The sequence below is a fragment of the Myotis brandtii genome, unplaced genomic scaffold (genome assembly GCF_000412655.1).
Source record: "Myotis brandtii unplaced genomic scaffold, ASM41265v1 scaffold915, whole genome shotgun sequence".
Classification (NCBI taxonomy): domain Eukaryota; kingdom Metazoa; phylum Chordata; class Mammalia; order Chiroptera; family Vespertilionidae; genus Myotis; species Myotis brandtii.
The window spans coordinates 2,767,702-2,782,392 of record NW_005371769.1 but is presented as its reverse complement, the minus strand read 5'-3'; the positions used below and the strand labels follow the sequence as shown (position 1 = coordinate 2,782,392).

The 14,691-nt window shown below is 51.7% G+C and overlaps 1 protein-coding gene across 1 annotated transcript in view; it reads left to right on the top strand.

Annotated features, from left to right (window-relative positions):
• Nucleotides 1-14,691, top strand: part of CDH26 (cadherin 26) — a 35,173-nt gene that overhangs the window by 15,445 nt on the left and 5,037 nt on the right. The window contains exons 6-14 of the mRNA XM_014532777.1: nucleotides 2,041-2,207; nucleotides 2,391-2,519; nucleotides 4,116-4,301; nucleotides 5,377-5,648; nucleotides 7,193-7,335; nucleotides 8,048-8,287; nucleotides 9,438-9,662; nucleotides 10,213-10,343; nucleotides 13,247-13,339. Of these exons, the coding sequence (XP_014388263.1) occupies nucleotides 2,041-2,207; nucleotides 2,391-2,519; nucleotides 4,116-4,301; nucleotides 5,377-5,648; nucleotides 7,193-7,335; nucleotides 8,048-8,287; nucleotides 9,438-9,662; nucleotides 10,213-10,343; nucleotides 13,247-13,339 (1,586 nt within the window). The remainder of the gene's footprint in view (nucleotides 1-2,040; nucleotides 2,208-2,390; nucleotides 2,520-4,115; nucleotides 4,302-5,376; nucleotides 5,649-7,192; nucleotides 7,336-8,047; nucleotides 8,288-9,437; nucleotides 9,663-10,212; nucleotides 10,344-13,246; nucleotides 13,340-14,691) is intronic.

Here is a 14,691-nt window from a genome sequence, read left to right as displayed (position 1 = left end):
CAGGCAGGATGGTGGAGCAGGTGAGGGGGCAGCACCAGGCCAAGGTGAGGTGCAAGGCGGGGTTGTGGAGCTGCAAGCCTGGGGGCACGAGCTGGGGCTGCAAAGCTGGGGCCTGATCTCCCAGGCCACCCTGAGGGACCCCACCTGTACACGAATTTGTGTACCGGGCCTCTAGAATATATATAAAAGGCTAAATGTCCATCCAACCAGTAGCTATGATGCTCACTGATGACCAGGGGGCAGATGCTTAATACAGGAGCTGCCATGATGCACACTGGCCATTTAAAAATAAACGGCACCATGGCCTGGCACCAACAAACCAATACTTGGCTTCCCTGCCACCATCCCGGAGCGACACCCAACCAAATCGCAGCCAACGCTGCCAAGACCCCATGACGCAAAATGTGGCCCACAGCCTAGCCCAGCCCAGAAACGGTCGCTGTGGGTACCAGGTAATGACATCATGTAGCAACACCCAGCTTCCTCTCCCTAGCGACAAGCCTCCTTGGAGTTTCTTCAGCCCAGGAGCACAACTTGCTTTATAGCCAGGTGCAAACATTTTACACTTTAACCAAATGTTTGTGAAGCGTTTTCCCGTGCCTCATCTCATTTGATCCACACAGAAGTCCTGGAGTAGGTAGATAGGAGACTCAGTGGAATCCTAGTTTCTTTTCATTAGCCACAAAACGGAGATTTAGAAAGTTTAGAAACTTGACCCAACTGAAAAGAAGTAAGAAATGGTGGCCACTGAAAATGACTTCAGGTTTTCTCACTGCACAGAATGTAGTCAAACACTGCTGCAGTTAAATATTTTACCCTTTGTTCTCCCTGGGTGGTCTATAATAATAATCTGCTTCATGTTGATATTTACTGCTGTGTTGCTGACAATTACCTGAAAGAGAAGTTGGGGTGCTTAACTGGGTTGGAAAAAGTATAGCTAAATCAGAAAGCAAGTCTAATTAAGCAAGTTTATTCAATATCTATAAAAGGCTAAGTTGACTCGCACATTCGCGAAACATATAAAACTCTCGCTGGTGCCAATAGCATGCATGTTTTGATCTGTCATTGTTGATTGTGAATTTCGTTGACACTTCTATCATAGAGAAAGGGTGCATAGCGATACTAAAATATTTCTTCTAATTAATTTCCTTTTAATGTGCACGAATCTGTGCTCCGGGACACTAGTCTAAAATAAAGCCAAATGCAACGAGGGAGAAAGACAGAGCTGGGCAGTGAGTTCCTGAATGTCACCGTAATTTCTCACGTGGTGAGAAATGCACCCACAGTTTGTGTTCCAATTTACTTCTCCACACCATCTATGGGAGTGGATGGTTCACATTAGGTGCTTGCATGCTTTGTAAGCTTCTTGGCTCTTTCCATTTCTTCTTCCCCTTGCTTGTTCCTTTCTTTGTCCATTTCCATTAGTGTGTTTCTCATTTTTCTTCTTGATTTTAACCTCCTCACTCTGTTTTAAGAATGTCTATGTCGCCCAGCTGGCATGGTTCAGTGGTTGAGCATTGATCTATGAACCAGGAGGTCAGGATTTGAGATTCGATTCCTGGTCAGGACACATGCCCGGGTTGTGGGCTCGATCCCTAGTGTGGGGCATGCAGGAGGCAGCCGATCAATGATTTTCTCTGATCTTTGATGTTTCTTTCTCTCTCTTCCTCTCCCTTCCTCTCTGGAATCAATAAAAAAAAATTTTTTTTAAAAAAAGAATGTATATGTCTGCCATGTATATTTCAAATATGTCCTTCTGGTTTATCATTCTTTTTAAATTTTGTCTGAAGCTTTTGTATCCATGCAGTTAAAAGCCTATCTATCAATTCTGCCCTTTAAGTCTTCTGCATTTGCAATCATGGTCATATGATGATGTGAATACCCCTTTTTGTTTTGTCTGCTCCACCTACAGTTTGATTTTATATGCAAATATTTCAGCTATTCTGGTGCATGCCCCAATGCCAGTCAGCAAAGTGTCACCTTCCTACCGGTCCGATAGGCTGCCTTTGGCCAATAGTAACAATTTAAAAATTCTTCCAGGTCAGCCTGTTCTTCAGCTGTTAACGGTTGATTTGGATGAAGAAAATACTCCAAATTCTCGAGTCCTTTACTTCCTAGTTTCACAAAAGCCGTTACTGAAGGAAAGTGGCTTCGAGATCGACCGTGATAGTGGAGAAATCCGACTCTTGGGATGCTTAGATTATGAGGTTATGTGGATTTTATTTTAAAACAATGGCTGTGTCTCTGACCTTGGGCACAGGGTTGATGTGGCACTCACTGGGAAACCCTCTGGCTGGCTTGCTACTGAAATTCTAAAATGGGATGTTCCTTTATTGACATCCATCCCCTTTCCCACATCAGAGCTTGACTTCCCTTTCCTCCCCATATAGACTGCTCCTCGGTTTACACTACTAATCAGAGCGAGGGACTGCGGGGAGCCACCGCTGTCGGCCACGGCCACGGTTCACATCAGCGTGCAGGAAGGCAACAACCACAGGCCCACGTTCATCCAGGAGAACGTAAGACCCGGCTGCCCCTGGTCCCAGTCCCAACATGACGGCCCGAGTCCTAGGCTCAGTCCCTGAGGGAGTCCCCATATCACCCTGCATCCTGTAGTTCTCCAAAGTAACGGAAACTAGAGTCGAGAAGTGACCACGTGATTAAAGACTCGTTTGATTTAGTCAAATGAGCTGGCATGTTTTACTACTTTGTGTGAGAAACTGCTCAGAACTTTTTCGTGCATAATTTCATTCTTAATTGCTGGAACTACCCGTGATTTCTGTTCCACACATGCAGACACCGAGGCCTCCAGGGAGGTTAGAGACGCCACACTCACTGTACCCCAGGGTTTCCCAAGCTCCACACTATTGACATTTGGAGGTGGGAAGTTTTCACTTGGAGGAGGAGGCTGCGCAGTGTATTGTAGGATGTTTAGCAGCAACCCTGCCCTCTACCCACTAGATGCCAGCAGTCCCCCCCAAGTCATGGGAACCAAAAATGTCTGCAGATATTGTCACCTGTCCCCTGGAGGGGAGAACTGCCCCCGATGAGAAGTCTAAACCTGGGCTTTCCCCACGTGTTCAGGGCTGTAGAAGGAAGACGGGCAGGTGTGCTAAGCCCGGCCTCAGTCACCTGGTTTATCACTGGTGCTCCCTGTAGAATGTCACATGCGACACAGTCCCCAGACTGGCCCCTGTGGAAATGCCGCACCACTGCAGACGGGACGCCAGGAGAGAAGTGATAACTACCGGGATCAGCTTGCCTTTCGTCCCCATTTCTTACTCTTCCATATGAATTTTTAAAGGAAAATATCCATTGTATCTCTATTTTCCTTCTGGCCTCTCCCCCAGCCCCACCTGCACCCCCAAGGAACCTCCCTCCCCCAATCATCCGTTCCCTGGGGATGGGGTTTTTGTTCATCTTGCTCAGGGCACCCAAAACAGAATCTGGTACAGAAAAATGCTACAAATTAACTTTAAAAACATGCCACTTAAAAATTTTTAAAAATTGTATGAACTAGGGCTGACATGTTTTTAATGAAAGCACCTCACCAAATGGTACAGAAAAACGGAAAAATCATATTGCTCACGTGTGAGCCTTGCTTCCAAGTTCTTCTCTGGCTTGGTGGAAGCTGTGCTTTCAAAAAAAAGTAAGGCTGCAGCAACAAACCCTGGCATTGGGGTGGGCTCGCCTGCAGCAGTTTCTTATCCCGGAAGTGTTAAATAGCAATTACTCCAAGGTCTGCGTTAGAAAGGGCCTACGTAACCAAGGAGTTCTGTTTTAGGAGAGAGCCAGGATTTGGGGGCAGCATAAACTGGGATGTGTTGTCATTTTAAAAATTCTTAGACAAGTGGTGCGTGAGCTGGGCTGAAGAGCGCGCACTTGCAAAGCCCCTTCGCTGCATCGGAAGGAGGACCAGGCACAGGGAGGAAGGCGAGCTGCTTGTTATCCACGCTCTTTGGCTGCATCAGGCAGTTTCAAATCCCTTGAGGTTAAGTTCAACAGCAAGAGAAACATCCAGACTGTAGTGTGAGGGCTGACATCTCCGTTCCTGCTTTCTTTTTCAATTGTGTTTCTTCACCTCCGTGACATGGAATGGTGACTGCCTCTCTCAGTACAAGATTCAGGTTCCCGAAGGCCGAGTCAGCCCCGACGTGCTGCGTCTCCCAGTCCAGGACGATGACTCGCCATTCACGTCAGCTTGGAGGGCAAAGTTCAACATATCCAATGGCAACGAAGAGGGACATTTTGACATTTCGACTGACCCTGAGACCAATGAAGGGATACTAAATGTTATCAAGGTAAAGCTGTACAGAACACACACGGGCCAGGGGCCGAGGGTGCTGAGCAGGAGCTGGTCTCGGGACCTCGCAGTGTCTGGAGCCCTCGAGGCACCAGGCGGGGGGCCCGGCTGGCCCAGGCCTTCTGAAGTGGGCCTTTGCCTTCCCGGCTCCTCCTGCCAAATTAATATCCGTATTAAAAGTTATTTTTGATAAAACTTTAGGACTTCGACATTTAATATTTTTAGGCAAAATTTAATAGACTTACACAGGCCTTAAATGTTTTCTTTCTGGTAAAAATATCTGAAACATTTTCTCGAGCCCCGAGTTCATGTGTTTCCTTCTGAGTCTAAATGAATAAGAACATTTCCTCAAGCCCCTGAGAGCGTCGGAGGCGCTGCCACGCGGCCTCCTGTGCCTAACAGAGAGCTGGCCCTGCAGTGAAGTGTCATTGTCTCTACTGACAAGGACACCAGAGCCCAGAGAGGTTGGGCCATTCTTGGGAAGTCACACAGCTAGAGGAGGGTTCTGCTGGAGCAGTCTGACTCCAGGCCTTTAGTCTGAATCGCTCTCAGCTGGACCCCAGCGTGACCAGCGCCTCTGGCACAGGGCAGGTGAGCCCACCGGGGGTCAGGCTAGGTGGGGTTGGGGCTAGAGCCTGACCTCCTGCTGTCAGTGTGACAGGCTCCCAGGTGAGACACCACACGCCCGGGCTGGGACTGCCTACTTAGCCCCAGCTTCTCAGTCCTTGAAGTCACTGACCACCTTGTGCCCCGAATAACTATGGTCATCAATACGCATATTCCCTCCAGGCCCGCTGATTGATTTTGCACCAGGCTTGTCACATGAATGTTTCATTAGGTTACAGCTTTTGTTGTATTTTTCATTACCCACTGACGGATGGTGGCTCTTTCCAACCAGCATGGGGCGGGGGAGGAACTGCATAAATGATCTGACAGTGAGCTGACGACTGTCTTGATCATTATCAAAGACAAGGTACATAGTAAGTGGCCTGCAGAGCCAGAGCTCGCCAGGGCCCCTGGCTGAGCGAGGAGCAGCAGGTGCTAGCTAACGAGACCCTCTCTGCCGGCTGCAGGCTTTGGATTACGAAACGCATCCCGCGTGCAGCCTGGTCATTGCTGTGGAAAACGAGGAGCTGCTGGTCCCCTGCGAGGCCGGCGAGCTGCAGAAGCCCAGGAGGGAGACTGCAGCCAGCGCCACAGTGCTCGTGCAGGTGACAGATGCCAACAACCCGCCAGCCTTCCACCCTAGGAGCTTCGTCGTCAGCGAGGTCGAAGGCGCCAGGCCCGGGACGCGCTTGGGAAGGTTTAATGCTACAGACCCAGACGGAAGCGGCAGCCAGATAAGGTGAGAAGAGGAAGGAGAAAGGAGGCTGTTGAAGCAGAATAGCCACGCAGCTGTGAACAGTACTGTCGGAAAACCAGTTTCTCTGGTGCGATGCTGGGGTGACTGTCTGTTAAGAAAATTCCAGAAGCCCCCAGAAGGTCCCTGGCCCAGGATCCATGCCTTCTTCCTTCCACAGCTTTCTCTGACCCACCAGGGGGAACTCACTTGCTCATTCCCTTTGCACCTAGAATATACTCTTTTTTGTTGTTGTTAGTCCTCACCTGAGCATATTTTTCCATTGATTTTTAGAGAGAGTGGGAGGGAAGGATTTTTAGAGACGGGGGGCGGGGGAGGGGGGAGTAGGAAGGAGGGAGGGAGGGAAACATCGATGTGAGACACAATTGACTGGTTGCCTCCTGCATTTGCCTTGACTGAGGCCTGGGAACGAACCTGCAACCCAGGTATATGCCCTTGACCAGGAATCGAAACCAGTGCACAGGCAGACGCTCTACCACTGAGCCATGCTGGCCAGGGCTAGAATATACTCTTTTATGGTCCTTTTCTCGTCTTAGAATAATTGCTCCTGTGTTTCTGTCCCCCTCTTTACCAAAGGGTATGAATTGGCCGGCCTCTGGTTTCTGGACAACAGAGTGTTGTTTTTAGAAACTGTGGTAAGATGTATGTGACATAAGGTTGACCGTTTCAGCTGCTGTCCAGTGACAGTTCAGTGGCATTGGGCACATGCAGAGTGTTGTGTGACCATCACCACACCCATCCCAGAATTCCTCTCATCTTGTAAAACTGGAACGCTGTCCCCATTAAAAATAACTCCCATCCTCTCCCCACCAGCCCCTGCCCCCACCACTCCACTCTGTTTCCACGAATCTGACGGCCCCCACCGAGCTTGCCCTTTTGTGATTGGCTCATGTGATGGTCCTGATGCCCTCGGGTTGCCCATGATGCAGCATGTGGCAGGTCTCCTTTCTTTTGAAGGTTGAACAATGCAGAGTGGGGCAAAAGCAGGCTTACAGTTGTGAGTACACAGAGTTTATTCTTGCATGATTATTACTTATGAATTATTGTCTCACTTTCCTTATGAACAACTGTAGACCTGCTTTTGCCTCACCCTGTATCCACTGCACGGATAGACATTCCACTTATCCACTCACCTGTTGCCTGATGGACACTAGACAGCTTCCACATTTTGTGAATACTTGATGATGACGTAAGTGACATAAGCCAGTCATGAAAAGACAAACGCTGTGTGATGCCCCTTAGAGGAGGTGCTCGCCACAGCCCACATCAGGGAGCAAATCGTAAAGAGAGGAAGCAGATGGTGGCTGCAGGGGCGGGTGGGAGGACGCGGAGGTACTGCTTAGCAGGCATCGACTTCTCCCTGAGGCGGACCCCACACTCCATCTGCAGCGAGTGCCGACCCAGCCCCCACGTCACGGTCCTCAGAACCCCCACGTGGCTTGTGATAGGACTGGTGTCGGCGTGAGGTACGGGAGTTGACTTCTGACATAGCTGCAATTTTAAAGATGTCACGCGTCTCCTTCCTTGAGGTATGAGCTGGCTCACGATCCTGCAAGCTGGGTCACCGTGGACGAGCGCTCGGGAGTGGTTGTCACCAGGCAGCGGCTGGACAGAGAGTCCCCACACGTGAACAACGGCGTGTATGTCGTCATCGCGCACGCTGTTGATGAGGGTAAGTGCTCGCCCCTAAGCAGGGGGAAGTGTGTCCTTGCTCCTGAGGGAAAACAACACAGGGAGGTCCCAGCACAAACGGGAAAAAGGCAAAACCTTTCACCACTGTGCGAGCGAGCCAGTCGTTATGGAATTCCTGAAACGGCACTCCTCAGAGGACCGAGCAGGGGCGGTGGAGAGCGCTCAGGGCGGGAGGATCAACCCGCGGGGAAGCGAGGTCAGAGCAGCGCCCTGACATCTGCTCCGGAGACCCTGCTCTCCTGAGCCCACAGTGTGACATGCAGCGGGGTCTCCCTGCACGGAGTGGCTGGTAAGGTCAGCACTCAGGACAGATCTGTTGTGAACCCAGGGTTGGTTTTGAGAGCGTGTTTCTCTCTGTGACCCCCCAAGGCTGAGGTTTTAAACCTGCCAGGACGTGAAGCTGAATAAAAAGCAACTTCCAAGTACCTTCGGGACTTGTATTTAGGGCATCTGTGAATTCACACCCCAGTTCCGAGGGGTGCAGAGCTGTGCATCGTGTTTGGAATAACTGATCAGCAGGTGCTGGTTAGGAAAACAGTAAGTCTGCTTCCAACCAGCCTCCGTGAGGAGAGGGAACGGCTTCGGTAGCTCTGCGGGGTGGCTCTTTCCCTTGGAGGCTGCGTTCTCCTTCGCCAGGGACTGTGGGCACTGCCGGCTCTTTAGTTGATAAGCGACCCTTCTGGAACCCCCAGGCCACCCGCCGCAGACGGGGACGGGGACCCTGACGCTCCTCCTGTCCGACATCAATGATAACGCCCCGAGTCTGCACCCGCGCTCTCGGTACCTGGAGGTCTGCGAGTCCTCGGAGCCCGAGCCCCTCCTCATTGAGGCTGAGGATGGCGACCTGGAGCCCTCCTCGGACCCGTTTACTTTTGAACTGGACACCACGCAGGGACATGCAGGAGACACGTGGAAACTGGGGGAAAATCGGGGTGAGTGCACGGGCCAGGGGTAAAGGATGGCGGTGACAGAAACTGGACTCAGAATTGGGCCCAAAGGGATCTCCTGGCTTCTGTGACTGAGGGGCCAGGCAGCCTGTGCCCCCGCTGGGCCATGTCCAGGTACTTGAGCCGTCCCTGGCGCTGCCTGTCCCTCCCTCGGCACGGCTGCTCTCTGGGTCCCTTCACTTCAGGAGGGTTCTCCTCTGGGGGTCGAAGGGTGGCCCCAGGAGTCCTGGAGGCTCATGCCAGCACCTGGCGAGAGCACTTACCTCCCCGCATGGCGTGGGTCACCTGTCCTTCCGATCACTGTGGGTGGCAGTGGGGAGGAGCCCGCTTTCTGGCTGGTCCTGAGCCCACATCTGGAGCGGGCTGGGGTCTGGCCTTAGCCTCTCCTGACTCACAGAGGCTGGGGGCTCAGGGATGTGGGCTTCTCCAAAGGGAAACTGGATGCTCTTACCAGGAGGAACCACTGGCATCTGCCAACAGCACCCTCCTCTGTGCTTTACGAATGGACCTGTGGAGCGGAGCTTGCTTTTTCAGTTGAGTTCCTGTGTACAGTTCCCTGACCCAGTGTGTGGCAGAGCCCTGAACCTCTCCCCACAAGAGGTCTGGCCTGGCCTTGCTCCTGGGAGCGCATCCTCAAGCCCTGGGAGTGCATCCTCAAGCCCTGGGAATGTCCTGCCCGATGTGGCCTTGCTCCTGGGAGCGCATCCTCAAGCCCTGGGAATGTCCTGCCCGATAAGAGGGTTTGACTGGGGGTTTGTGTCAGTCAACAGAACAGTGTGTCTCAGGTGGGGCTTTGTGTCACATGGACAGCCAACCAGGCTTATACGACCGAGGCCAATGGAGACTCAGGATGCCAGGCTCGGGGGCTTCCCTGGTTGACAATGGTCACTCATTGGTGTCCTGGCTCCATGTCTCTGGGCTCTGCCCTTCGTGCTTCTGCCCTGGGCTGGCCGGCATGCGAGCCCTGAATTTGCAGCTGCTGTTGGAAGTGAGGGTGGTGTTGGCAACGGCCCCTCTAACTCTGCATCTGGCTAACTCCCGTATAGAGCCCTGGCTCCTGGAGGCCTTTGTAAATATCTGTGGAGCAGCTGAAAAATGTGGGAGTCCCTGCATTCATGACCCCCTTCCCTTGCAGGTCGGTCGGTTGAACTTTTAATGCTGAGAAGCCTGCCTCCTGGCGATTACTCAGTGCCGCTTTCCATCGGAGACGGACAGGGCCTTTCCCAGAAGCAGACTGTCCACGTGAGGGTCTGTTCCTGTCCTGGCGGAGCCACGTGTGCGGCGGAGCCATTAGCTGCTGGACCAGAGCTCCCTGTGGGGGTCCTTGCTCCTCTCTGCGTGGTGTTCCTGGCTCTGGCAGGTCAGCGATCCAGGCCGTAAGCCGGGAGAATGGAGCCCTCTGGGGTGGGGAGCAGGTGATGGCAGACAGCAGTGGGATGCCGGGAGAATGACCTGGAGGCTCATCGAGTCCCAGGCTCAGATCAAAGGTGGCTGACCTGGTCAGACATGCTGTCTGTCTGGCAAAAGCAGCTTCTATTCAGTGAGCAGCAGTCTACAGCAGAGGAGCCACAGGGCGACCCGAGGTTTGTAAACGGGGCAGCAATACACAGATGTCTGTCTGGGCTTCTGGGCTCCTGGGCTTGGGGAAGGCAAATAAGGAAACTAGATTTTCAAATAAACACCATATTTCCAGTTACATGGCATTAGTCAACCAAGTCAACAAACAGTTACCTAGCACCTGTGCCCCAGGCTGTGCAAAGCTCTGCAGTTACTAAGATGATTAAGGCACATCCGACCCTGTCATTCATGACCCTGTCATTCACGACTGAGGTACAAGTTAACAGATGGCCCCGGTGAAGCCTCTGATACAGACGGGCTTGTTTAACTCACTCCCCTTTGTCTCATCGCAGTTGCTCTGCTTCTCCTGCTGCGATGCGATTGTGTGTCTGGAGCCAAGAGGCACAGATGCCCCGCCCTGCACCAAGAGGGCCAGCAGACCCTGATCACGTACAATGACGAGAGCAGAGCCATCGCAGGCCAGGTAAGGAAACAGCACTTTGTGTTTCGTGACAATGACATCGATAATAAATCTACCTATTTTCCCACTCACTGTGCCTGCCTCTCCCATCTTCACTCTAATTTGAGTAGCAAAAGGGGAAACATCCCCAATGTTGTCCAACTTAACTAAATTGATGTATTGTTTTAGGTCCCTGTTTCTCAATGGGGGGTGGTTTTGCCCTCCAGGGGACATTTGGCAACGTCTGGAGATAATTTTGATGGTCACACTCGGCTGGGGTGGGGAGAGGATGCTTTTGGTACCTAGTAGGTGGAGCCCAGGGATACTGCTAAACACCCTCCAGCGCCCAGCTTGGCCCACAACAGAGCAGTATGTGGCCCAGTGTCTGCAGTGCCGAGGTTGAGAAACCTTGTTCAGGAGAAAATGGTTTGACCAGGTCGTTTTCTCAATGGACAATGTGCGGGGCTTACTAATCAAATGAGTCCACAGCTTCTTGGCTGTGGCCTGAAGTAAGGCAGAGCCGCCCCCCTTCCTCAAGGGCAGAGGCTGAGCACAGCTTGCTGGCCTTAAAGGGACAAGAGCCGGGCTTTGCATCTTATTAGTTTCGCCATATTGAGCACATCACTTAACCCCACATCCTCTTCTGTGAATCAGGGTAAAAAACAACCCCACGGATTTCTTGGGGATCAAAGAAGACCATGCCCTGGAAGCACCCACAGTCACCCTGACACCAGCCCTGCAATATCTGTTTCCTCACAGCCACCCTGGGCTGGAGTTGGCCATGAGATGAAAGCACTGTGAACGCCCCTGTCTGTCTTCATTAAGAACTAAGGTGGCTGATCTAAAAAATAAAAGCCAAATGTCAAAAGGCAACACCCCTCGCTCACAGCAGCTGCAGGTGGCCCACCTTCTGTGGTCTTAGACCTCACCCACGGTGTTCTCCTGGGAGGAGACCGGTTGCAACACGACATGCTCTTGGGAAAAGACCTGCTGATTGATGTTGGCTTCATGCGCGAGTAAATAGGGAGACACTCTGCAAAGTGACTGGGGGTTGGAGAAGCTGGTGGTCCACCAAGACTCCTTGGATTCTTCCCCGCGTTCTCTTCCCTACTGGCATGAGCAAGGGAGAGTAACAGCCTTGGGTCACCCTGCAGATGTATGTACACGCCTGTACCTCCACACAGGCCCACTGAGCCCTTCCTGGTACAGAGAGGAGACGGCAGGAAGCATGGTCCAAACTCTCCACATAGCTGGGCGCCCCCCCCTGCCCCAGCAATAAGAGCAGCAGTTCCCCAGTTTGTGTCATTTGAAGAAGGAAACTGTCTTGACCACCCGCAGTGCTTTGTGTAACAGAGAAACCACCCTGCCTGCCTCAGGCAGTTCCACTCTGCTCTGAAGCGCAACCCTCCAGGACAATGGAAATGGCTCCCGCCCGGGCTGTGCTTAGTCTCCTGCTTGGTGGGGTGGAGCTGGGGCTGCTGAGCTTGGAGGAGTTGGGGGAACTGGCCTCCCCACGCACTGGCTGCCGACACCGTTCAGGGGGAAGGGGTAATGGCGGTGCCCCGGTGCTGTTCCTGTTGGCCAGCGGCTCGGTGGTGCTTTCCTGGAAAGAGGAAGCAGCTACAGAAGCAGGGCGTGTGCAGCTTGTCATCGCAGTGCCGAGGCCAGGCAGGCGGAGGGAGTCTGGTGGCCAAGGGCACTGGTCAAGTATCAGCTGTCGGAGGGAGGAGCACATGCAGGACAAGGGTTCTCTGTCCTCGTCTAGTCCCACAACATCCTCCCTCTCGTCTCAAACTCTCAGCTCAGGTGTCCTCTGATTAACGTTGGCTTTATGCCCCATTTCTGCCAAGGTACCCTCAGGGCTCTGAGAACATGGCACACAGCAAACCTGGGTTTAGATCACAAAACTGTGGATACATAATCTAAGTGACTACCGACTTGCACATATAAAGTGAGATTAATAATGTTCTCTCTGACTTAAATTTATTGGACAATTTAACCAAAATACACATGCGAAGTTTTTAGCACAGACTAGGGTGTTGGCAGACACGCAATCAACAGTGACTGCCAATATTAGACTTACTGACAGCAATTACTAATTATGTCATTGTAACCACTGGTTACATCTCCATGAGTGCACGCTTCTCCATGATCATCTCACCTGAATGCACCTGCCTACACCTGCGCACACTCACCTGGGGCCTTCTGTGCTCCTGGGAGGACTCACCTCATCCGAGATGCCTACCGCTGATTCCACCCACTGTCGACCGCAAACAAAAGTTGGTCACGTATTCCATCAGGAAAAAGGAAAAAGAAAGGATTAGGACCCCACAGCGCGGACCTGGCGAGCCTTGCCTGTGCAGGCCCTGAGACGGAGAAGGAGGAATAGGACGTGGAAGAAAAGGTGCGGGCCATTGTTATGATAGAGTTCCTCCCACAGGTTCTCCCGCCAACACGGGCCCGCCTGATTCCCGCCTGGTCAGGGTCTCCATTGGCCTCTGGACGCGCATGAGGAAGGTCTGTAAGATTGCGTAGATGCTTCCCATCTCTAAGGGGAAGCAGGTGAGCTCTCAGGAGAGAAATGCAGCCGCCGTCCACACCTGAGCCCCTCAGGGAGTAGTTGTTGGATGAGGAATGAAGGAGATGGTGTGTGCTGCACGGCCAGAGCCATCGTCGCAAGCCTCAGAGGACTACCTTGTACATAACGAGACGCTGTTGAAACGAGGGTTTCTAGCATTGCTTAACGTGAAACACTGAACCAAAACCCCCTCTTCCCCACCGTCAGTTACAGAAGCCCCTTCCCTAAATGACTGCACTTTATCTGCAGGACAGCCATTGGATGTTTTCTGGGATGGCATAGCTATGTTCGTGTTGGGGGAGATGTTATTCCTTGCTTTGTGCCTTGTGCTTGCCATCATTGATTTCAGCCCTGTGTCTCACAGATTGGGTCAGAGGTCAGGAATCAGAAGCCAGCCCTGCCCACCCACACAGCGGAGGAAGGCGCCGCGCTGGGTGCTAAGGTAAGCGTGGCTGCTGGGCTGCTTGGGTTTAAGGTGGCTTCGCAGATGGTTTCCGTGGCAGGAACTGCCTGGCTGTTCTCCCACCCGAGTGCAATCGCTCCCCACCGCAAGGCCACTCCACACCTGCCCAGTGCCACCTTCCTGACTTTTTGCCACATGCTTCTGCTGCTTGTACTAGTGTACTTTTAAATATTTTTCTTTAAATGGACTGGTGTCCAAATAAAGTACATTTCTTGTAGATAGGAACTGGTATGTTTCAATTGTCAATGAAAACCCATTTTTTTTTCTTTGTGGAGTGGAAAATAGATGCAATAGGAATAGGAGCCAATAATTCCAGGTAGAAAATGCTGCCCACCAAAGGGTCTCTCTCTGTGAAAAGGGAGGCATCAAATCCATGGTGGCCCCAAACAGAGACTTTCTCTTGACGTCCCTAGGAAAATGGATGAAGAATTGGAAAGGGAATTATATTCTCACCAGAAGATTCCATGTCACTTAAAACCCTGTCTCCAAACTGGCTAACTCTCCCTCTCTAAGTGGCGGATGATCCTGCCCGTGGAACAGCACATGAGTGCAGGGCCGCCATAAATGATGGGACAGGTACTTGGCTAGGGGTGAGCAGGGCTGCCCTTCCTCATCCATGCACAGGCGTTATATGGGCTGGTGGTGGTCTTCTCTCTCCTTTCTCTTTAACCATCTGCACACATTCCGAGGCCAGCAGCTGCCCCTGTAGCACAGTACTTGCTCTGATTTGCTGACCATGCCCTCGTGTGCACTCTACAAGCTCAAATCTGCAGAATTTTTACCAGAACCTGTCGGGGAGGACACCTCGTTTCTCCATTTACAGAGGAGGAAACAAAGGCGTGTGCCTTCCATTTCTTGATGTGTCCCTGGGTTCCCTTCATGGCATCCTGCAAATAGTATTTGCACCTGTGGTGACAGGTTAAATAAACAGCATTCACATACCTTCCCTAAATTACATTGTCCTTATGATTTATTGGGCAACCTGGCACCTTATAATCGGCTGCAAAGCACAAACTATCTTAGATAACACCATTGCTAGGGTCCATTGCCTGCTTTATTTTCTTTGAAATTTTATTTCATTATTGAAGGGCCTCTTTGAAAATAATAGAATCCTCAAACAAAAGCCTCACATCCCTAAACTGAAACAGTTTCATTTGTCTGTCACCTTCTAGACCTTGTCCACGTGCATATTCAACTCGTGGGTACCTCTATCATCATTGTTAGAAGTTAGAACCTGCATCTTCAAGTCATATTAGGTCACACACTGCCATTTTGCTACAGCCTTTTTTTTCTTGCATCTCTCCACCTTTCCTTTTTCACTCCTACGTTCT